Raw genomic sequence first — 22,264 nt, 5'->3', positions numbered from 1 at the left:
AGCTGCGTCGTGAAACTGGCTGATGTAGCCGAGGCGTAGAAGCAGGTCACGGCCTGTAGGTGTTTGCTTGAGCCGTTGCAGTTGTGTGGCGAGTTGCGCTTCACAAAGTTCTTCAAAGGTGTTGTGTAGGCCCAATGCGAGGAGCTTGCTAGAAGGAGTACCCGGTGGTAGCTTGAGTGCCACTTTGTAGGCCTTGCGGAGCATTGCGTCTACTTGGCCCTGTTCGCTCTTGGTGAGGCGTTGGTAGGGCAAACTATATGTCACCCTACTGACCACGAGGCTACGTATGAGTTTCAGGGTGTCCTCCTCGCGCATGCCATGGCGACGAGTGGCTACCCGAGATATCATTCGGGCCACTTGCAGTGTAGTGGTGCGGAGAAGGGAAAGTGTGTGATTCACATGGCGGTTCGACTGTACCCACATGCCTAATATTCGAATGGTGGATTTCTCTGGGATTTGTTTGCCAGCAAGGACAACCTGGAGGCGGGAGCCTTGGTTGTTCTGCGTCGAAGGTGGGAGCTTGCGTCGATAAATTCGTAGAAGCTCAGATTTTTCTGTTGCACAGGCCAGGCCTCGTGCCTGCACGTATTGTTCGACGCATGTGGCTGCCTGCTGCAGGTTATATTCTTTTTCTCCAAGGGACCCCCGCGTGGCCCAGACGGTGATATCGTCCGCATACATTGCGTGATGGATGTCATCGATGGGGTGGAGTTCATGTGCCAGGCCAACCATAGCTACATTAAAGAGTAGCGGGGAAATCACTGAGCCCTGCGGGGTGTCCTTGTTCGGAACCTTGATAACATCTGATCGGATGGAGCCGAGACCGACTGTGGCAGTGCGGTCCGACAAGAAGGCGAGAACATAACTGTAGACGCGCTGCCCACAATGAAGGGCCTCGAGGCCCTCAAGTATGGCCTGGTGGCTAACGTTATCAAATGCGCCCTTAATGTCTAAAGTCAAGATAATGTTTTCTCCTTGCTGGGGGGCGTTATCAATGACTTCTTTTAATTGTAGCAGTACATCTTGCGTTGAAAGATGTGCCCGGAACCCGTACATTGAGTGCGGGAAAAGGTCGTTGTCTTCGAGGTAATCTTGCACGCGATTAGTGATGACGCGCTCGAAGAGTTTACCAAGGCAGGAAGTGAGGGATATTGGTCGGAGGTTTTCGATCTGAAGTTTTTTGCCCGGCTTCGGTATCATTATGACCTCCGCGTGCTTCCATTCAGGAGGAAGCGTGCCACGTTGCCAATGATCATTGAAAAACGCCGTGATTTCTTGTACGGCGCTGTCGTTGAGGTTCCTGATAAGGGAGTACGTGATTCCGTCTGCCCCAGCAGCTGTGTTGCGATTGCTGCTGCGAATGGCTGCGTAAACTTCGTCCACCGTTATTGGTCGGTCGAGAGTGTCATTGGCACGTCCACGATACGCAGCTTGAGATGCGGGTGGGTAGAAATCGCCAAAGCATTTTCGCCGGACTTGATCCAGCAGCTCATCGTCAGTACCCTCAAAGGCGTGTATGAGGCGCATGACTGACTTATTCGTCTCATTTTTTGTGCAAGTGGGGTCCATCAAAGCGCTCAAAATGTGCCACGTGCGGGCCGTGCCCAATGAGCCTCGAAGAGAGTCGCTAAACTGGGCCCAATTGAGTCGCGCCAGTTCTGTAGCGTACTGCTCTGCCTGAGTGGTGAGTGTGGCGATGCTTAGCTTGAGGCGTCGGTTATGTCTTTGCGTCCTCCATCTGCGGATGAGGCTCCTTCGGGCTTCCCACAGATGTAGCAGATGGCCGTCCACTTCCGGCAGTGCAGGTGTTCTGTTAATGGTGGTGGTCCAACGCTCTCGAATTTCTTTAAGTTGGGTGCACCAGTCGGTGAGGCTTGTGAGGCTGTCGAGTGAATATTCGCTCTCACGACGAAAGGCGTCCCAGTTTGTGATGCGTGCTTCTCCAATAGACCGACGCGCTGCGCTCTCTGTAACTTTTGTGCGGAGAATGAAGTGGTCGCTGCCCAAGGATTCCTGCAGGTTGTCCCAGTTATAGTTTGCACGGCCACGGGCGAAGGTGAGATCGGGGCAAGTGTCCCTGCACACACTGTTGCCGATCCGGGTAGGGAACGCGGGATCCGTAAGCAGTTCAAGCTGAAATTTTTCAGTGGCAGCCGCAAGCTGTTTGCCTTTGACATCCGAACGGTTGTAACCCCAGCGTTCGTCGAGAGCGTTGAAGTCGCCGAGCAGTAAGAGTTCTTTTCCCTGGGCCAATCGGCAGGCACCTTGGACGAGGGCATGGAAATCAGTGTTTTTTTGCTTTGGGGCGCTATATACGTTGACAATGATGATACTTCGCTTTTCTCCTTTCTTTTTTTGCCTGAGAACTAGCTCCACAATCACATGTTCTATGTTGGTGTCTGGGATATTGTCTAAGCCAACTGCGGTTAGCGCTTTGTCAATCAGGATGGCCGCTTTGCCCTTTGTTTGACTATTATAGGACTCATAACCTGAAAATATGGGTGGCCTTCCGGGCTCCTGAAGCGCTATGACATCTGGCCGAGCAAGGTGCGTGTTAATGTACTGTTGGAGGAGGCTCCGCTTTCTGCGGAAGCCGCGGCAGTTCCATTGCCAGACTTCTAAATGTTCGCCAATGAGTGGGGCTGTGCTGCCCATGGTTAATTCGTTGAGTGGAAAGGCGTGGGTATCGGAATCTCGGCTTGCGACGCCGATGTAGGAGTGAGGGTGAGGGCGCTGGGTGTCAATGCGGGGGTAGCGAGGATTTCGGATGCATGTGATTCCAATCCTAGTCTATGGTAACCTTGATCTGTCGTGGCGTGCGAGCTACGAGTGGCCCTCTTCCTGCGTATGTTTTCGCCTGTTTCAGCAATTTGCGCCTCGAAGCGTGTCTCGAGAGAGTCGAGGCGTTCTCCGAACTGCGTGAATACGGCACTGAATTGTTGCGATAGCTGCTGCGCGAGCGTTGAGAGCATTTCGCGTAACTCTTCGCGTGTGACTGTGGTGCCCGACGCAGCAGGAATTGATAGCGCCGTTTTAGGGATCTTCTGTCCCTTGGGGGAGGTTGGGGGGTTTTTTCGGGGGAGTCGGGCGGCGATCCAAGACGTGCCATTAGGGCATGAAGTTGAGAACTGTCCTTTGCTTGACGTGCCCTGACGGCCGCCAGCTCCTGTTTGAGTTTTATGTTTTCCGCGAGAAGGTGTTCGTATGCGGTGGACAGGGTATTGAGTGGAGCGATGGGAGGATCTACATTTGCTGACCAGCTCACCTTATTGTCGGCACCGGCTGATGGAGTGGGATTGGGCTTCTCATTATGCTTGCTGGAGGCGTGCTGGGACTGTTGACAGGTGGGTTGCTGCTGCTGCTGCTGCCCCTTGGTCATCTGGTTCTTCGGATGTTGTCGCTGCTGTGGTTGCTGCTGTTGGCCAGGTTCCACAGAAGGGAGGGGCGGGAAGGACTGTGACCTTGAGCGTGAGCGGGAGTGGCTGCATGAGGTCTCGTTTTCCTTGCTGAACCACCTACGTTTGGGAGTGGGTGGGTTACGATGGGGGTTGCGACCCCTGGCTGGTGCTGCTGGTTGAGGAGGTGGCCGTGGGCGCGGGGCCTTCAGTCTCTGAGAGCACTCTTTCGCGCCCGTTAAGTGGGCATCTCCACACAAGTGACATTTGGGAGCACAGGGGTGACCGTCAACGGGGTTGAGGATACCACACTGCCGACACACGGGAGTGTTTGGCGTGGGGCATACGTCTGAGCGGTGCCCCGGTTGTAAGCAGACTTGGCAGGCTTGTCGCGTCGGCTTGTACGGATGGCAGGCCACCTCCCCACCGTAATACAGTACATATCGGGGCAGAAGGGGGCCTTCAAAAGTGATCACGGCAGATTTGGTAGCACCAAGCATTCGTGCACTGTGCACTGTCACTCCCTGCGTGCGCACGCGGAGGTTGGCGGTGAGTTCTTCCGGAGTTGTGCCAGGGTCTATCTCATGAATAACTCCCCGCAAGGTGCCCTCAGGGACCGCCACATAGGTATTGAATTCGTAGGTCTTCCTCTCAAGCATGAGGGTGGTGATCCGACGAAGAATTTCGGCCGTCTCAACATGTGGCGTGCTGGCAATGATGATGTTCGTCCCGGGGCGAGTACGTATAATGAAATGATCACCAGTACAATGTTGTCGTGAATTGCCCGCCAGTGCTACGGCTCGGGAGATTTGATGCGTAGTGAAGTTCCGAATGGCCAGGCCCTTTTTCGGGCGCATGATGATCTTTATGTCCGTGCGTGGAAGCGGCGGCAGCTTCCGTCGTAGCTGGCGCGGCTTCGTTACGGGTGGTGGTGTTCGCGCCGGTGCGACGCCGGCCGCGTCTGCCTGCGCAGCAGGAGCGCTCGCACCCGCAGCTGCCCCGGCGTTGACGTGGCTGGGCGGAGTGCTTGCAGGACCGGCCGGCTGCATCAATTCCGCTCGAGCTTTGTCGAATTTTTTCTGGCGTTGACGCTGGCGACGGGAAATCGCCAGTTTCCAGTTGGCGTCGGTGTCGCTCGCCGGTCCCAGCGATGCAGACGATGTAGGATGGTGCACGGCAACTTCATCTTCGCTTGCCGAGGCGAGCTCGTCGAGGTCGAGAGATTCCGTGTTAACATGGGTGTCGTTGGGGCTGAATGCAGGTTGAACGCATCCGGTAGTAGTCACGTCAGCAGTTGGCGCAGTGCTAGCGTCCATATTGTTGTGGAAGGGGTCCCGCCGTTAGGCCTAGTCACCCGTACTCGCACCGGCGAGCTGGGTCGACGCTTAGGCCCAGCGGCCCAGCGCTCACATGGGTTCTTCTGAAGGCGATAGAGCAAAATGGAGATGCTCTACAGCATCGGGAAGGGTGTGCGGTTCCCAGGACAGTTAAAACTTGATGATCCGACACAGTGCCGGCGACGATATCGAAGTAATCCGGTCAACGAGAGCACACGTTCGGCGGAGCGCATGCGACGCGCGTCCGCTCGCTCCGGCGTCCAAGCGCGTCTCCCTTCTGGCCAGTCTCCGCTAGAACTGTGAGCACTTTTTCTCAACTACTGTAAATGCAATGTCTATAGAGAATTAAAGGTTTTTCGTTACTACCTAAATTACTACGATCGGCTGAGCACCGATGACAATGCCAGAACGAAGTTAAAGACAATGTTCGAGCTTCTGCCTTAAAACCAGCGACACAGTTCTGTTCCAGAATATGGAGCTAAACTGCCTAGTACACTGGATATGCACAGGACGTCACAAAAGTGAGCAAGCGCTATTGAATGGAGTACACCACCGTTGTTGGACGCGGCGTATTATGCCAACGGGACGGCTTTAAGTTCTCCCATAGTAGAGTACCTATAGTATTGTAACTCGTTACCCACTTTTTCTAAACACACAGTACCCAATGAAAGTCTTCGTAGGAGCGACAACGACAGTAGTGGACGCGCCTGACATTTTTATGGGTGTAGCGAGCACTAAGTTAGATGAGCTGTTTGTGAGCCATCTATAGTTTGATGTCGCATCGTGACGCAGTGGTCAATACAGGTCTAAAGCAAGCACGATAATGCTCGAAAGCTGTGCTATATAAACTGTCAAGGCCTAAAACAATACCACCTACCGAAACGACAAGAAGTTATGACATTACTTTATGAGAAAAAAGGCTTTTGAAACATCCGAATAGTGCTCTTGCCATGCATAGGGGGCACCACCACCTCAGCAAGAATGCGACTGTCAAGAGAAGCGCCGAGTTGCTCGTGCTAGACTCTTCCTCTGGTTTCACGGGAGTAGAACTTTATTAAGCACAGAAATTTATACACCAAAACCTACACAACAATGACGTCAGCATTGGATTTAGCGCGGGCTTTTTTTTTTCCTCTGTTTTTTTCGCCTTGTAGCCCAGTACTCTAGTGCTTACCCTGAGCCTCGCTACCGAAAATGGTGGGTCGCGACTGCAGCGCTGCCGTGGCCAGGGTTTCGAAGAACCTGTCGAACGCGTCTCGTAGGAAACCCGCGCCGGCGTGAATGCCGCTCCAGCGGTTGCACATGTACGCGTAGAAATCGGAACACGGGTCCACGGTGGCGTCCACGACGGCGTCCAGGTATCGCAGCTCGCGGCTGCAGGGTCCCCGGCCGCACTCCAAGAGGGCCTCGCTCCTCGGTCGCCGCACCCGGTTTGTGACCGCGAGCACCACGACAGTCAGCGCGACTGCCAGGATGACGGTGAAACTGAAGCAGCCGGTGGCGTTGGCCACTCTTTGTTGGAAGGCTGTCATGTCCGCGTTGTAATCGGCGGATGTCCCGGATGCCCGCCTCTTCGGTGCTGAAATAGATGGACACATGCGTACAGCGTTTGTCCTCGTGGAAATCAAGCTGCGCATGATAAAAATATTTTAAGGCGACAGCCTTGAATGTCTCATTAAACGCTAAGATTACCGGTGTTCCTTGTCTGCTTTCGAAGTCAGCGCCGGGCTTGATGCAAAAATAAATCAAGTGATGCCATCATTACTTGACGTCATCATGGTGCCACAATACGCACAAAAAAATGCGGCGTCATCAAGACGCGACGTGACCTTACATGGCGCCGTCATCACATGCCATCGATTGGCAAAGGCAGGCGGACCCCGTAGGTCCAGCAAAGTGAGGGGCTGAGAACATACAATGCCCTCGATTCTGTAGCCGTTGCAAAGCAGCGTTAGTTGCGGAGTCGCTCGCTGGATTTCGTGCCGACCGATTGTGCGCCCGCGCGCTCCGCGCGCTTGCGACCTTCGGCGTCACCGTAGCTCTGGCCGACTGGGCTCGCCCTACGTCACCTCCTGCCGCCGACGACCTTCGACGACAGTGAAGCTCTGACTTACTGGCCCTGCTCTACGCCATCTACAGACGCCGACATCTCTCGCAAGTGTACCCCGTCCTCGGACTCCAGTGACCGTGGTTCCATCTTTCCTGTCTCTCCTATCCCCCCAGTTTGTTGTTGCTTCTTCTTCCTCTTTTCTATACCTTTACTTCTATCCTTTTTATCCCTCCTCACCCCCATCTCTTGTGAGCCCTGTGGCGGTGTCGCTCACTGAAGCAGACAATAACGGGGCTCACTTTTCTCTTCCTTTCTCTTTATTAAGAACCACTCACAGCGTTAGTTGCAGAAAGCTGTCGCAAAGGGCGCGGCAAGTTCAATACATCGGCTTAGAGGGAATAGAAGAAAATAATTTTCGCGTTCGCGTCGACTCGGGTGGAGACATAAAGGGGCCTGTGAGTTTTCGAACTGATAGGTACTTGTTTCAATTATTTTGGGTCCGTTTCATTGGTTGTCGATACACTGAGTACAACGCAACTTAGATGCTGTAGAAACTTCTTGAAAGTAGATGGCGTGAATTCTCTTGTACAATACGGGACAGTCCGTTAGATGGCGGAAGCAGCGTCGAAATGGTGATCACTTTAAGCGGAGAAGGCTACCGGGCTCACATAAGAGCTGCGCAGAGACGGAAACGCTTATTTCATGTTTAACGAACGAGAGGAAGCTGTTACCTCTCAAGCTTACAACCTAAGAATAGGTACGCATTCCACCCCACGCACTTCAGGGTGCCTGTCATTCCCCAGTGCAACAGAGCAGTGATTGAGGATTTCCTTTCGAACCATAAGCACTTTTCCGCTGATAATAGAAATACCACGCATATTATGCATTAAATGTTCATCGTTTTTTTTTGTTACATTGTTACGTTTGGCTGAGCAGTGAAGTCTGAAATTTTGATCGAATTTGCCCAGAAGTGAAATTTTTCGACTGCAAACTATCGAAATGAACGCGTGCCTGTACGGCCAAGTCATATGCCTGAAATACGTTATAGGTCCTCTGACGTCACCTAATTAGGTTATTTCAGAATGTGATTATTGTGTGGTACGGGCTCAGAAGGGACGGCTCACTGCCCTACGAAATGAGTACGAAGTGATCCAAATTATTTCACAATTCTTCTGAACACACATACTAGAGAGAGCTTAGCGCTCTCCGATTGTCTGGTTCATAGTGCTCTAAAAATGTCAACCGCTTATTCTTAACACACATATATGCCCAATCTGCATGAGTGGGATTGCGTCCGCTGTAGACGGTGCTTGCTTTTATTCTTAGATTGTAACCGACGTTTTGTAGAAGTTTTATGAGGTATTTTTTTTTTCGAACATATACTGCCTTTGTGTTACTGGTTCCAACAGGAATCGTCACTTTCATCTAATTTTATTAGAGATCAGGCAATTGTTACTCATCTCGATGAGGTGCTTTAGTCGGGAACAATAATCTATTGCTTGCTATTTCACCTACCGCTAATATTGACCGAGTGAAGCATTTTGATATTTAGGTCACCTCCACCCGGAAGTTCAGGTTTCCGAGATTAGGTTGAGCAAACGACGTCTTCATTTTTCGCGATAAGGCATTGGGAGTTGCTGCTGTGGACATGCCTTTATTTACGTTTTTGCTATTTATCAACTGCAGTGAATGTAGGGTGAGTGAAGGAAATTCAAAAAGGGGCGGTGCAGTAAATAGCATTGTCTTAAACTTGCCAGCTGATGTTCTGCAAGATGATCACCTTGTGAGCTGATGTTTTGGCCGTCCCGCCCAAGGTGATGCCTGGTGCTTGAGTCTGAGGCTCGAGCCCTGCGGTCGTCCAGGTACTTGAGCAGCGACCAAAAAAATGTTTTTTGTTCTTTTTTGTGTGCGGAGGCAGAATTTTTTTGAAGCGCTAAGATTGGCGTGGTGATACTGAGTGCAAGATATTTCTTTGGCCTATATAATGGGGTCCCCGGGCATGTATCATTGTGCTGACAAGTGGAGATTGCCCAGAGATGACGACGATGTCAGCCGACATGTAGTTGCTGGAAAGTTTATAGTCTCTAATAACAACGTGCATACTGCGCCACTCGTTTTGGTCAATAGTATGAAACATTCTACTGGCGAACAAACACATGAACAGGATAGAAGGGCACACGACGCCGGACTTTAGTTGAACTTCATTACTTGCATGCCATCCTTTTCACCACTATGGTGTCACAGTTGTTTCTGGAGTCACTGCTGCAAGGCGTATCGATACCTGATCTGACTCGTACTGAGAACGAAAAATCGAAGCATATCTACGGAGTGAATGATGATGAGTGGGGCGAAGCGTCCGTCAGTCCGTCCATGCTTTCTTGCGTCCGTCCGTCTGTGCGTGCATCCATCCGTGTGGCTTTTCCTCCTTGCGTTCGTTCGTGCATCGGGTTATTCGTGCGTCCATCCATCCATCCATCCATCCGTCTGTCTGCTTGTCTGTCTGTCCATCTGTGCGTCCAGCCGTCCGTCCATCTAGTGAACACTCCAAGTACCACCCTCTCGCATCTTTTCATCGCGATCGTAGTTGCGCAATCGTCTCTCTCCTTCCCCTGTGGCACATACCCGTATATCCTCTGCGACACATACCTGCTCTCTGGGGTATGTGTCACCGACGGTTGCGCACAACGACAGCGAAAAACGTAAAAGCCGTTACATAAGAAGCCCCTAAAACAGACGGCTTAATTACATGTTATCAAGAGCAATTGAAGCATGGCGTTCTTTCTCTTCATTTCATGTCTTTGTTCGGGAGTAAAATGTGCCACAGTATTTGATTGATTGATTGATTGATTGATTGATTGATTGATTGATTGATTGATTGATTGATTTATCAGATCGATCGACTAATCTATTAACGTTGTCGCACGCTCTTTCCGGAGGGGATGCTCACCCATTAGTACTTCTCCCTCCACCAGCTCCTTAGGAGGCAGTTCGTCCACCTCTTGCTTGGATGGAGGAACGCACTTGACTTGCTCAGTTGGCGGAGGATCTGCATGAGCGTCTAAATGAAACGGTGCATGCTAACAAAAGCTTACCTGAAGCTCACTCTCCCTCTCGCTGCCGCCTCTCTCTGTGTCATCAAGTTCATAAGAATTGTTCAGGTTTTACGTTCCAAAACCACAATGCAGGTGTGAGAGACGCCGTAGTGGAGTGCTCTGGACAATTCGACTATCTGGGGTTCTTCAACGTGCCGCTACATCTAATCCTATGGACATCTAGCAGTAAGCTAAGCCTCATATTTTTACCCTGCACACGCCAACTAAGTTATAGTTTACAGTCTGAAAAACTATTTCACATTCCAAAGAGATCTACTTGATAACGTGTACTAAAAGTATTTGCTATTTAATTTAGTTATGCAATAGCAATGTAGCCTTTCTCTGCGCATTGTTAGGTAAGACCACTTACTCTCCACCGAACAAATCGTCGTCACGTTGCCATTTCCACACCTTACTACGTAAGAACAACGCTTTCGTATACTATCTGTACGCATGACATTTCAGCGCTACATACTATCCTGAAAATTGCTAATCGTCATTGACTGAATCTCGGGCACATTTAGGTCATTTTTTAATGAAACTTGCTGCATTCTTAAGGTTGTGAATCTGTCTTAAGACTAGCGCGCATTATGTGCTATATTATTGCTATAATTCACTGCTACTACCTCTAGTTTGCACGACGTCATCACTTTCGGTGTACTTTTTTATACACTGGTTTCCGTTTAATAGTCGTCCTAATTACATGCCATTTTTCCCATTTCACTGCGAACGTTGTTTTCATATTTTGTTGCATGCACTTGCCTTTTTACCTGTAGATACCTTTCCTATCCCATCTGCGCCTTCTTAAGGAATGCAGGGGGCATAATGGAAGTATATGCGCGTGCTATTTTAGACCAGACGTTGTGACATTCTCCGGTTCTGTTATGAGAATTAATGTGTATTACGCCTTCTTTTTAATGTATTCTTCCGTGTCATTAAGTACATACAATTTATCATATTGCCACATTATCTGAGTAGCGTAATGACTCGTTCAACGGTCCCTGTATCAGTATAGTCTTACGATGAGCATAGTGTGCGTTACACTGCGGCTATACCGTACAAAATGGGGTCAACTTATTTTCAAGACACGGTTGTGCGGCTTTCTTCGTTTATCTCCGTTTGCATCAGTTTTGGGCAAGTATGTCTAAACAGAAATCAACAAATCAAATTTAATCAAACTTGCCCATTCGAACTCTACACATAGCTTACCGTTGCTTTCTGGGTAGCAGGCTGGTTCTGTCCCTTCGATATCGGTGCTGGATCCCACCATCGACGGCGGCGGTGTACTTCTTGTGCTTCCATATTCTGGAAGTGGTAAATGCTACGTCACGTCTTTTGTGTCTTGCATAAAATCTCACGAAAAGTCTTCCCAGCACTAAGAAGCTCTGATTACGCGAGAAATCTTGTCAGGTACAGACTAGGGGCGGTTCTGTTCAAATATTTTCTAAATCGTTTCGTTATTAAAATTATCATGGCTACGAGTGGTGTTGGCTAATGCTCTCTGGTTTGGAAGCTCAGAATTAACCAGTGAATCGGACGGAGAGGATGGCCGCCATTGTGGCTAAATACGTAGAGCATCACAAGGGTTATCCAGTGATGGTAAGTTCGCTTCCATAACGCGGGAAAGATTTCCGTTCGTTCACTTAAAGTAATTCCCACATTTCATTCATTTTATTTGTTTGATACTGTCAACCCCATGCTTGGGGTCATTACAGGGAGCGTGTCGCATAATACATAGTGTTCACACAATAAAGCAGTATTCAATATCACATAGAAACGACAGATGAATAATCATCATGAAAAGAAGAAACAAACAGCAGTGACTATGCCGATTAAAAATCGAGAAAGAAATGCTCGCAACAGAAGTTGGCAATTATCACTGCAGAGAAAGAGTGATATATTATAATTATCACTCTAGAGACAACAAGCACTGCCCCCTATATTTTCACTTTGCTTCATCGTCCGTTCATTTCAGTAGGAAAAGAAAACGAGCTCTTGATCGATTCCCCTTCTTTCGTTAATTCATCATTGTACCATGTGCACGAAATTAAACTGTTCAGTTGTCATGCCTGCTAGATGGGAGCATTACTGTGAAATGGCTGAACTGTCCTTTCACTTCTACCACCCGCGCACTCCAATGCGCCTAAGGTGGCACATGTAAGGGTCCACGTCATGGTCACAGGATAAGCCCCTCCATCTTTTTATTCTTGCTCTTCACGACGCATGGGTTGCGCGCGTTGGTTTTAAGTTAGTGGTGCTTGAAGGAGTGTAGGTGACATCGACATTCTCTCTCTCTCTGTCCTCCCTCTGGTATTCACGAACATTGGTTCATGATTATCGGACTGCTTTGCGTACCAAACGCACTGAAGGCACAAAACCGATAAGGAAAGGGCCAGATAAAGACAAGTTAGGTTTATGAACACGGTCATATTCTGAAGTTTGAGCGTTTTCGCGCGGCGAAAGTCGTAGTTTCACCTCAGTGCATACTCCCTCCCTTCTTTCCACCTGTTTGTCCAGTTCGAAAATGAAACAAAACTAGCAATGCACGAGAAATTGAAAATGAAGCGACGCCTTGCTGCTGAGAACATTCTGCATGTAGTCTCCCGTGCTGCAGGAGTATATGTAGGGGGGTAAAATGTTTCCGAAATGCAATATCGAACCTTCCAGCCAGAGATATCGTCAAAATCTTGAATCACCGTAACATCACACTGAAAAAAATGATGGCATAAGTTCGACTGAGGAAATGCGTCCACTAAAAAAAGGGCCCTTTGATATTTTGTTACACTTCTGGCTTACCACGTATGACTTTCTTTAAAGACACACGTTTACGCCTTTGGGGGCCCCACGATTCTCTCAAGAAAGTATAACGACCAACAAAAAAAAATTAGACGTGACTCCTTATAGGGAGTGATATAAGCGCCAAGCCAGACTTTCCGAAAATGAGTCAAATGATCCTTTTTTTCAGACTCCCCTTAGGTGATGGGGGAGGCGGTCTTCCCCGTCCTGGTGAACCTTCTGTTCGCATGCCTATGTTGAAGTTGTATCACTTTACTAAGGTACTCTTCATCGACTATCTTCACGACTAGCTCCTTCGACGCAACGCCCAGAACTACCGAAGTGCTATTTAAGCTTTGGAATGACATAAGTCCCTCTGGTCGTAACTTACTTCGCTCCTGGACAGCCGAGACGTGTTGTTCAGTGGAATCGGCCATGGCGGTTCTGCCCTTCTTTCTTGTTTTCACTTAGGTTTGGTATACCGGAAGCAATGATGATAATGATAAAGAGGATGGAAAGACTACCTCACGTGCTCACTGATCATTTGGGGCAGTTGCTTTATTCATTCATTTACTTATTGTTGTTGGGGAAACCATCTGCTTCATTTTCTGTATTCGTTATTTCTAATTGCATATTTCTCATTTATTTTTTTTCCTTTTTTCTATAGTTTAAAAATCCTGAACTAACAAATTAACAGTAGTTAGTCAGAACTACCCAATTTTTGGCCAATCCCCCAGCGTGGGTGTGGGCCACAGTTTCCAAGAACTTCCTTCCTTCCTTCCTTCCTTCCTTCCTTCCTTCCTTCCTTCCTTCCTTCCTTCCTTCCAACGAGTCGGGTTTTCAGACAATCATAGATGCACAAGAAAATATAAAGACCTAGAGAGCAAGTTCCCATCAACAAAAGATGCCCCCAAGCAAATTACGAAAATTAAGAAGGCACTTTTTTAGTGCTTTATCCTGTAACACATCTCGCTACACACGATATGTTTTACTCTTCCATAGCTCCCTTTAAGACGTATTTAGTAGATAAGTTATACATGCAATGTATTGAGATTGTGTAATATTCCAGCGTAATGATTGATTCTTCTTCGGCTTCCTAAAATGACGAGAGCAAACTGACGACCGGAAACTATACGTTAGTGTCTTCTAGTGTATGTTTCTGATTTCGATCTTTTTTTGGTTGCTGCAATGCGTGGCTCATTTAATGTTCAAAACGCCGACTCGCCCAACAGTCAACTCCGTTAGGGAGGTGCTCGAAGAGAAATAAAGACTCAATTGTCACTGTTAGGAAGAGAAAGAAGGGTGTAAGTCGGTGTTCCTACGACTAATTAGTCTTTCTACGTACACGTGTAATTGTGCCAGTGTATGTTTGTATATCGTCGTGCATGCTAGTTCACACCTATGTGTTTTTGAGGTGACCGACGCCTCCCTGGGGGCCAGAATATGTGCGCAAGCGTATTTCCGCAAGCTCAAATTGTAGCCCATCTTGAGGGGCTTGACGGTCTACTGAAACAATGTTTCGGTTAAGCTAAGCCAGCAAAAAAAGGCTTACACAAACTTCTCAGGTAATCTTGACCAGTTGACAACCTAGCAACTAGGTCATTTTTCATTGTTGTTGACAGCTGTTAAAGACCACTTACGCAGTTGCTGTCTGACCATTGTAGATAGCGAATCTGACAATCGAGAACCAGTCCCACTCCCGTACGCATACCTCTTCCGTGCGTCGCAATTGACGGTACGAGGAGTATATTATAGTTTACCAATGGAGCTGTTTTAGGGCTACGCTGGACGACAGATCAGTGCCGAGGGTTTCACGATCTGGTGCAAAGATACACCGATAGATGGCGAAACTGCCACAGTTTCACCATCTGTCCAAGTTATCGCCTACTGTTTGCCGCACAAGGAAAACAAGGGAGCATGGCTTGAGCAAACCAAAACATGTACTCTGTGTAGTGGACTAAAACTAAAGACTTCACGTTGATTGTGCCGGCAGGAGGGAGGATGCTAGTGATAAAACGGTGGTGCCGGTAGAGGGCAGTGATGTAGTGAATCTATTATGCCGTTCTCTGTGCCTCTATACTGTATACAAATAACGTAATCATAGACACCCCCAGAATATCACGCAGCATGACAGAAAATTACAAAAGGAACACGGAACCACTGCTCCGCCGTTCCTGCAGATTTCACACTTGGTGGAACCAATCTGTATTACAGTGTTTTCTTTTATTTTGCTGGTTGGTTTATTTTTCGATATGCACGTCGAGAAGTCGACACTGAACTTTGCGATCCCCGCTGGTCACTTCCATTCGCACGTTGAACGTGCCATTCTGAAACGTGAGAACAGAACACAAAAAATTATAAAAAATGAAGAAGTTACCTGCAGCCGAACATTGTGAATGAATAAAGGCATTGCTAGCCCTAGTGTGACGCACTAAGTACTGCGAATTCATCGCTGATATAATGCAACATTTTCGCATGCGCACATACCCACTTCTGGCACATTTATGACGGGGACATAGTTGACATGTTCACACACTGTTGTGAACACACGACGGCACGTCGTCGAGAACGTACAACTATAGGTGAACAATAGTCCGGCAGTTCATATGAGATATGAACACACATTGAAGCCGCCGCTCAGGTGCGATGTAGTCAAGCGTCGGTCGCTACCGCCAACAATTAGTTCTCTATTTACTCCTAGCCTACGATAAGCGTCTGTTACTCAACTCACGAAATGAAATTCTCATTTCAGCAACCCCATGTACTCCTTTGTGTGGAATAGTATTTGAAGAAAGAAAAGAAAGCAGAGTAGTATGGTTGAAGGAGAGAAGCGCATCATTATATCCTTGAATAACTTCAATCTGAGAAAAAAAAATTTTGCTCTTTTCGATGAGTCCCGACTTGCCAGGCCTATGACAATCTTTGAATATGCCCGTTGATTCTCTTTCAGGTCCTGTGACCCTCCAACAAGAGTGTAATGACCACCTGAGAGAGTTAACGTGTCTTTTTATAGAGAGTCATTCGTTACAAGCCAGGGCTCATATAGAAGAACGCCTTGGCTTTGTCCTTTCTGCCTAGACTGACAAGATACTCTTTTGTACTCTACTCATGCCTTCTAGATATCTTCTACCTTCTTTCAATCAATTTTACCCCGCCTTCCCCACCCCTTAAGTCGCTGAGCCGTTCCTCCACGAGACACCAAATAGCGTCCTTTCACTTCCCTCTTTCTCGAATGACTTTGTCTCTCCCTCAGGACTCAGCAAGAAGTATCAGAGAAATATTTTCCCCCTTAAACTAAAGGTGTAACGCGTTAACTGAGTATATTGTCGCGAGAGGAAACAATAGGCAGGAACTCGAAGTGGAGGACTGTTTACTCAGCCACAGCTGCCATTCACTACTTCGCTCTCGTCTTCTGCCACCAACACAGCGTGGCAATATGAACCTACAGGCCCGGTTCATTTGCTCCGATGCCCGCATTTGGAGCAAGTGTGAGTAACCAGGCGCGACCAGCACAGGGATTGCAAGCTTAGTTATGTCATAGGTGAAGGCGAGAGAGCACGGCCAGCAAGCCGCGATACGGACAGGTCGTATACGATCGTGGCCACTCAATTGACCTGATCCTCAGCCACTTGAACCTAGTGCAACCCTTGGTGCCAAACAAGCCCCGCCGCGGTGGTCTAGCGGTTATGCCACTTGACCTCTAACCCGAAGGTCGTGAGATCAAAACCAGGATGCGGCAACTGCATTTTCGATGGAGGCGAAAATGACTGAGGCCCGTGAGCTTACATTTAGGTGCCCGTCAAAGAACCCCAGGGGGTCGAAATTTCCGGAGCCCTCCGCTACGGCGTCTCTCATAATCATATTGTGGTTTTGAGACCTTAGATCTCGGAAAGAAATATTGGTACCAAACAAGGCGAACGTCTTTACGCTGCTATTCGCAAGGTTGCGCAAAACTATGTGAAAAGCGCGGAACTACGTTTTGCTGCGCAGGGAACTGGCTTTTTCAGTGCACCGCGTAGTTTTGGTACTGTTCTATGTAGTGGTGAAATAGAGCATAGTGCGTTCTCACCGCAAGCACTGCTTTTATTACAGGGTGCATGAAGAACACCAGTTTGGATGAGTATACACCCGGTGGAATCGGGCACGTGTTGTTCCAAGGCTCGCCCACCATCCTTTCCATGTCGCTCTCACCGCCACAGCTCTTGTACGTACTGCGCAGGCGCAGAAGAAAGTAAATTTATTATGGTAAACAGGCCTAGACACCATTCAAAGTAAATCTTTAACGTAGTGTTGCATCCTGAAACAGCTTTACGTGCAGGTGGAGCCAAGTCAACAAAACTGGCACACGGTCAACGAAATACTTAGCCACTGCGCACTTCCGTCCCGTTTCGAAAAGTTAATTCGAGCGCGAAAACTTGACACGATCACTCACACACGCACACACCCATGCATCAAACACACACAGCGCCCACTTCCAACTGATTTATTCATAGCTCGAAGGCTTGAATATATACAGGACACATTGTGCGCACACACACCATAGAAGGCCAACAGCATACATTATCAAACGTACAGTTATTCAATGTCGTAGCCTCAGAGCGATAAACCGAAGTGCGCTTGGTAACGAAATTGAAGGGGCGTTTACACAGTGATCTTTATTTTTTTCTTTTTTTCAATGAAAAAGGCCTCTAACACTTCACGTGCAGTTTTACTTGCGCTTCTGCCTAGAATCTTCGTCTCAGAAAATCGTGCGTCACAACCACACGAGATGACATGCGCAACCAGGTGCGCATACTTGTCATCTCTTTTTGTTAATTTTTTTGTTTAATCCGTCCCGTTTCCTTGCCGCGGGGGTCTAGTGGCTAATGTACTCGGCTGCTGACCCGCAGGTCGTGGAATTGAATCCTGGCTTCGGCGGCTGCATTTTCGATGGAGGTGGAAATGCTGTAGGTACATGTGCTCAGATTTGGGCGCACGTTAAAGAACCCCAGGTGGTCGAAATTTCCGGAGCCCTCCACTACGGCATCTCTCGTAATCAAACGGTGGTTTTGGGGCGTTAAACCGCACATATCAATGAAATCAAACTTTCGTCCCATTGTTTTTTAAGGCAAAAGCCTTAGAGGAGGGCCGCGAAAATTTACTGCACACGACATCAACATGAATTATGTAAGAAACAATCACGTGGTGAGGTCGTCATATGGCGTCACACAGTTTGTGATCACGTGAATAGAGCATTGCATGACATCGTTACTTGCGTAAAGGTGGGCGAATCACGAAAGTAGCGCAAAACCAGGTGAGGCGCAACAACATTGCAATGTTTCCAGGACTGATGACAGCTAGTGGTTTGTAGTTCCATTATAGTATCGTCTTGTACCGAAAAAGACACCTACCAGGACCCCATGTATTGTACACAAGGCATCTTCATTCCGTTGGAGTTCCACATCGTGAACTTGGTGATTGGCGTAACCTGGAGGACTTCGTGCAGTTCGCCCGTGTAGCGGATGGTCATGTTCCGGCCCACCTTGGCGTCCTCGATGCTGAGGTTGTGGAGGCTTACTAAACTCGGCTCTGCTGTGGCAAGGATTGCGAAGTAAGGTGAGCTTCCAAGTACAAGGGCAGATAATGCTGCAACGTGCACTTATTTTTTCATTTTTGTATCTGTCTCGAAAACTGCTAACACCGCTCGGCGCAAGCCACTCTGCAACGTTTGCGAAACTTCTCGTATACTTTAGGCTATTCCGATAAGAATTGGCGCATGGCAGTCAAGTTCATTTTAAACTAAACCACCAGCGATGAGGTGTGTGCAAACGATGACGCATTCCACCAAAGGTCATATAACCGACAGCTGTGATCACCACTATCAAGGTACTACGTGCCTTCTTTGTTTAGGTTGCTTAGTTGTTGGTCACTGAGTTTCTTGGTTGCTTGGTATTTGGCTTTGGCAGGAACTACGCCCTTTTAACGGCTAAGCGCGATCGCACCCACCCTGTCTTGACAGAGATTATCAGACGTCTCAAATACATTTTAATATGCTATGTTTTCAACACTTGGTTTGCGTGGTAGCGATAGACAACACGTAAACAGTCCTGTCAGCTACAGAACTGAGTTATGCCACGTCGGATGCTGAAAGATCGAGCTGCTGGAATTACTTATAATTTGGGTCTCTTGCTATCGAATTCATTGTTTCGCCTGTGCAGTGATATTGCGATATTCTGGTTTTTATTGCGATATCAAGTATGTGTGCTGTCTCATCTGGTTTTTTGCCGTTGCCGCTGCCATCATTATTGTATATGTATTTATATACGGGCAAGGATGCACTAGCCTCCTTTTTTTTGCATAGTGAACATCGCCTTTCCGGCCGTAGTCGTCTGCGCGCGCGCTCATCTCGTGAGCGAACAAAGGAGGAAGGGGATGTTTATGATTGCCGCGCTATTGCGGCAAAGATCTGCGCGCGCCTCGTGCCCCCACAGCGGCTACACTCTCATCACTAAAAAATGGTGCCAGGAGAGTACCTGGTGCAGCTGTGCTCTTTTACACCAGCGTTCCGTACAGGTATGTGAGATCAGATCGGAGGGAGTGGACGGCCAGCCTCACTTTGTATAACATTCCAATTTGTCGCTATCACATTCATTGCTTCACCTTCTCGGTGAAACTGATTTTATGCAATCATTCCTACCACAGTCACGAACTGCACTTGACAACATGCACACGAGCATACATAGCCACCGACAAGGCTTCTCGAGACACAGCTTGGTATGCAGTGGATGCACGTTTTGCCAGTTTTGTACTGTTTGTCATAAGTTAATCGCGTTCGTCTGTACCTGTCATTACGTTTCGTGCGTAACTTGTGCATCAGAAACACGGGGCGCGTTTCGATCTGCTTGCCGTTCTTCGCATGACTTTCCACTTTTTTGCTATCGCGTTCGTTGCTTCGCCTTTGCGGCAAAGCTGTGACTTTTTTTTTTGTCTAATATTTTTTTTTCGAAGGCAAAGTGTAGCACCAGTCTGACTGTTGCACGGAGGAGCAAGGTAATTACTATGAAGGTCTCAAAAAAGAATGCTTCGCAGATAAATTACTATGTTTTAGCCAGCCTATGTACTAGGGCTTTTTCTCACAGACACGTATATCTGTATCCTACATTCACGGCAATTGCATTATATGTGCCGACTTTGTCACTGCAGCCTAGAAATTTTTTTTGTTTACCTTGGTACAACAAAGCAAGAACTGGCGTGTTTCATTTTGCCGACGAAGCGGTGGTAATTTCAATGATGTAGAAAAGTGTCCGGGCGCTTGTGTGCTTAGAATTCGAGGTCACGTGACTTCTCTTCGTCAATATTAAACCGGTTAGAGTCCTCCACACATACGGTATCTAACATAAAGAATCATTATTTTAGTGACCGGACCCCACTTACCGAGGTTAAATAACGATTCGAACATGTAGAGAGTGTGTTTTAGGTCACTTCGCAGCCGTATTGCATCCAGATATCTTAAATTATTTGTCACCGTTAACACCACATTATCTGCTATGCAGCTCCTTGGCCACACCTTAAACAACCAATCGTCATGGTCGTCCTGAACAATTCGAACAATCCATACACTTACATTGGCACGACTTTACGACGGGATATTGCACGGATGCCCAGCTGGAACAAGTTACGAGCACCAAACCGGCGCAGCATAAAATCAAAACCTCACTTCGTGACATCATGTTCAAAGGTCTTCTGTAAGGGACGCCACGTTGGCGACTCCCACACTAGGTCACCTCGCAAGCTCCCTTTATGATAAGCCTAGAAGACATTCGTGCGCATGGCCTCCTTTGCCTCATTATTATGGTATCACTGTTCAAACGGGCATAATGACCTACTTTCCTTTTTATTTTCTCCTCTATGTCTTGACCAGGCGTGGTCAAACACGCTACTCGTGTAGGTCCCGTCTGCTTGAACCTTCTGTTTAAACACGGTGCACTCAGGCCGGAAAGCGCTATACGCAAACTGATTACCTTTCCACGGCTGTGAAGCATGAACACTCGTACAAGTAAGAGAAAGACAGGCTGGCAGTGGAGTACGAGGGAGCACGACGACCTGATCCGGTGGCCCCGTAAACACCGAGAACGTCGAACCAGACGGGCACGAGGTCTTTTTCACTTTTCGGGAGCCGTTAATCATGATGTGGCGACTTTCGCCACTTTTTTTTTTCGCGATCATTTGTCATTCCATGTTTGTCAACCCCGCAACGACCAGTACGGGCTTTATTGCTGGAGTGATGACCTCGTATATATAACAAGCTCGTATTGACAGCTCTTATTTTGTGGCGCCCTTGAAAACGATAGTTGGTCCAAGGTGTACGTAGCGTCACCACACCCGTTATGACTACAACTTGTTTGGAGCAGCACTTGAAGGTGGTTAACGCGACCACTTCAACCTTGGCTGAATTGACGGCTCTCATTGAAGCTTCATGAGGCCCGCTTCTACTGACGTACACTATTGATGGTATTGGACGATTGAATCGCGTGATATTGGACGTCAAGGGTATCACCAGAAACTTTAACAGCGCAACACCAAAGCTTGGCGGTCTCCGTGATCGTCCACCCAAAACTAGGTGGCTATATGCGCCACAGAAAGTGGGTATGGGCCAAGCACTTCCAAAACTATAATCAGGTCCCGTCTCAAGCGATGGATAGAGCCAGGACATCAGAAATTTGCTGTTTAATTTGCTAAATATACCCTGGATATAACCAGTACCTCATTAATAGTGTAGCATGGCATAGCCCTGCACAGTATATTGCAGCAAATGGGTAGAAAATCGAAGTGAAAATTGGGAGGAGAGAAAGTGGGGGGAGAGGGTAAGCCCTACTCGGCTGTTGACCGTTGTGCTTTCCATCTTTCACAACTAAACGAACACTGTTACGGTAGACGCATACGCATGAAAATGATTGAACTGGTGCATACGATGTTTTATGGCTTTATTAATTCAGCTTGCGATATACAAAAGCAAGACAGCGTTGGTTTAACAGCCCAAGATTGCGACCCCCACATGGATGCCAAAATCTGTGGGTGCTGCAGTCACAATGTTCATGTGGCGTTCACTTACGGGGTTCGTGTGGGTGCCGAAATCACAATGTTAAAACAACAGCCGGAACTGTTGTGTCAACATTGTGATTGCAACAATCTGTCATGCTTTCGAGCAGCCGGTGAGGCGGTGCTCTCGAACGTTGACGCGCACCACAGAAAACGTATAATTCTCGGCATTGCGTTCCACTCGTCCAAATACACAGGCGGAGCACGTGGAACAACATTCTCGATGGTCGTCGCAGTGCGCATGCGTAGCGACAACCTGCAACCACCTGCACACTTTCCTTGAACACGTTCAGCCAGTTGAGTCGGGAATCAAAATGGCGACAGAAGCTGGCAACAACGGCGACCGTTGAAACTTCAGGGCGCGGGTAGGTACTCTATCAAAGGCTGGCACCACCCTAACACCGGGCGGTGGGCGCGTGTGTATGACGGCTCCCTACTTCTACTCCTCCGTTTCGTCTTATGGTTTTTTTTCAAAGTTATATTGAACACAGCGCTTCAACAACATCATCATCATAACTAGCCTGACCTCGGGCCCTG

At 48.1% G+C, this 22,264-nt stretch overlaps 2 protein-coding genes across 5 annotated transcripts in view; one reads left to right on the top strand and one right to left on the bottom strand.

Moving 5' to 3' along the window:
- Window positions 1-22,264, top strand: part of LOC142768855 (uncharacterized) — a 110,148-nt gene that overhangs the window by 58,764 nt on the left and 29,120 nt on the right. The window contains exon 2 of one of the 2 annotated variants that reach the window (XR_012885502.1): window positions 16,742-17,194. The exons of the other annotated variant lie outside the window; for it this stretch is intronic. The gene's annotated coding sequence lies outside the window, so the exon portion shown is untranslated. Of the gene's footprint in view, window positions 1-16,741; window positions 17,195-22,264 lie in introns of those variants that run through there. 2 annotated transcript variants of the gene reach the window in all.
- Window positions 14,854-20,836, bottom strand: LOC119165730 (uncharacterized). 3 transcript variants are annotated; one of them, XM_075871256.1, is made up of 4 exons: window positions 20,650-20,836; window positions 18,040-18,220; window positions 16,719-16,860; window positions 14,854-14,976 (listed from the first exon to the last, which is right to left on the bottom strand). In XM_075871256.1, the coding sequence occupies exons 1-4, from the start codon at window positions 20,813-20,815 to the stop codon at window positions 14,890-14,892; spliced, it is 576 nt and encodes a 191-aa protein (XP_075727371.1). In that variant the 5' UTR covers window positions 20,816-20,836; the 3' UTR covers window positions 14,854-14,889. The 3 variants fall into 3 exon arrangements, with proteins under 3 accessions (XP_075727371.1, XP_075727372.1, XP_037273710.1); XM_075871257.1 differs by having other exon boundaries at window positions 18,040-18,217; XM_037417813.2 differs by lacking the exon at window positions 20,650-20,836 and adding an exon at window positions 20,253-20,451.

The sequence above is a fragment of the Rhipicephalus microplus genome, chromosome 8, assembly GCF_043290135.1.
Source record: "Rhipicephalus microplus isolate Deutch F79 chromosome 8, USDA_Rmic, whole genome shotgun sequence".
Lineage (NCBI taxonomy): Eukaryota > Metazoa > Arthropoda > Arachnida > Ixodida > Ixodidae > Rhipicephalus > Rhipicephalus microplus.
This window is presented reverse-complemented; position numbering and strand designations above follow the sequence as displayed.

What these genes read in the sequence shown, in the direction of transcription:
- LOC119165730 (XM_075871256.1), bottom strand. Translation starts at nt 20,815, where the DNA reads ATGATTAACGGCTCCCGAAAAGTGAAAAAGACCTCGTGCCCGTCTGGT. An exon ending in GTACAATACATGGGGTCCTG is followed by an intron (nt 16,861 to 18,039) that starts GTAGGTGTCTTT and finishes GCGCCTGCGCAG; the next exon opens with TACGTACAAGAGCTGTGGCG. An exon ending in TAATAAAAGCAGTGCTTGCG is followed by an intron (nt 14,977 to 16,718) that starts GTGAGAACGCAC and finishes CTCACGTTTCAG; the next exon opens with AATGGCACGTTCAACGTGCG.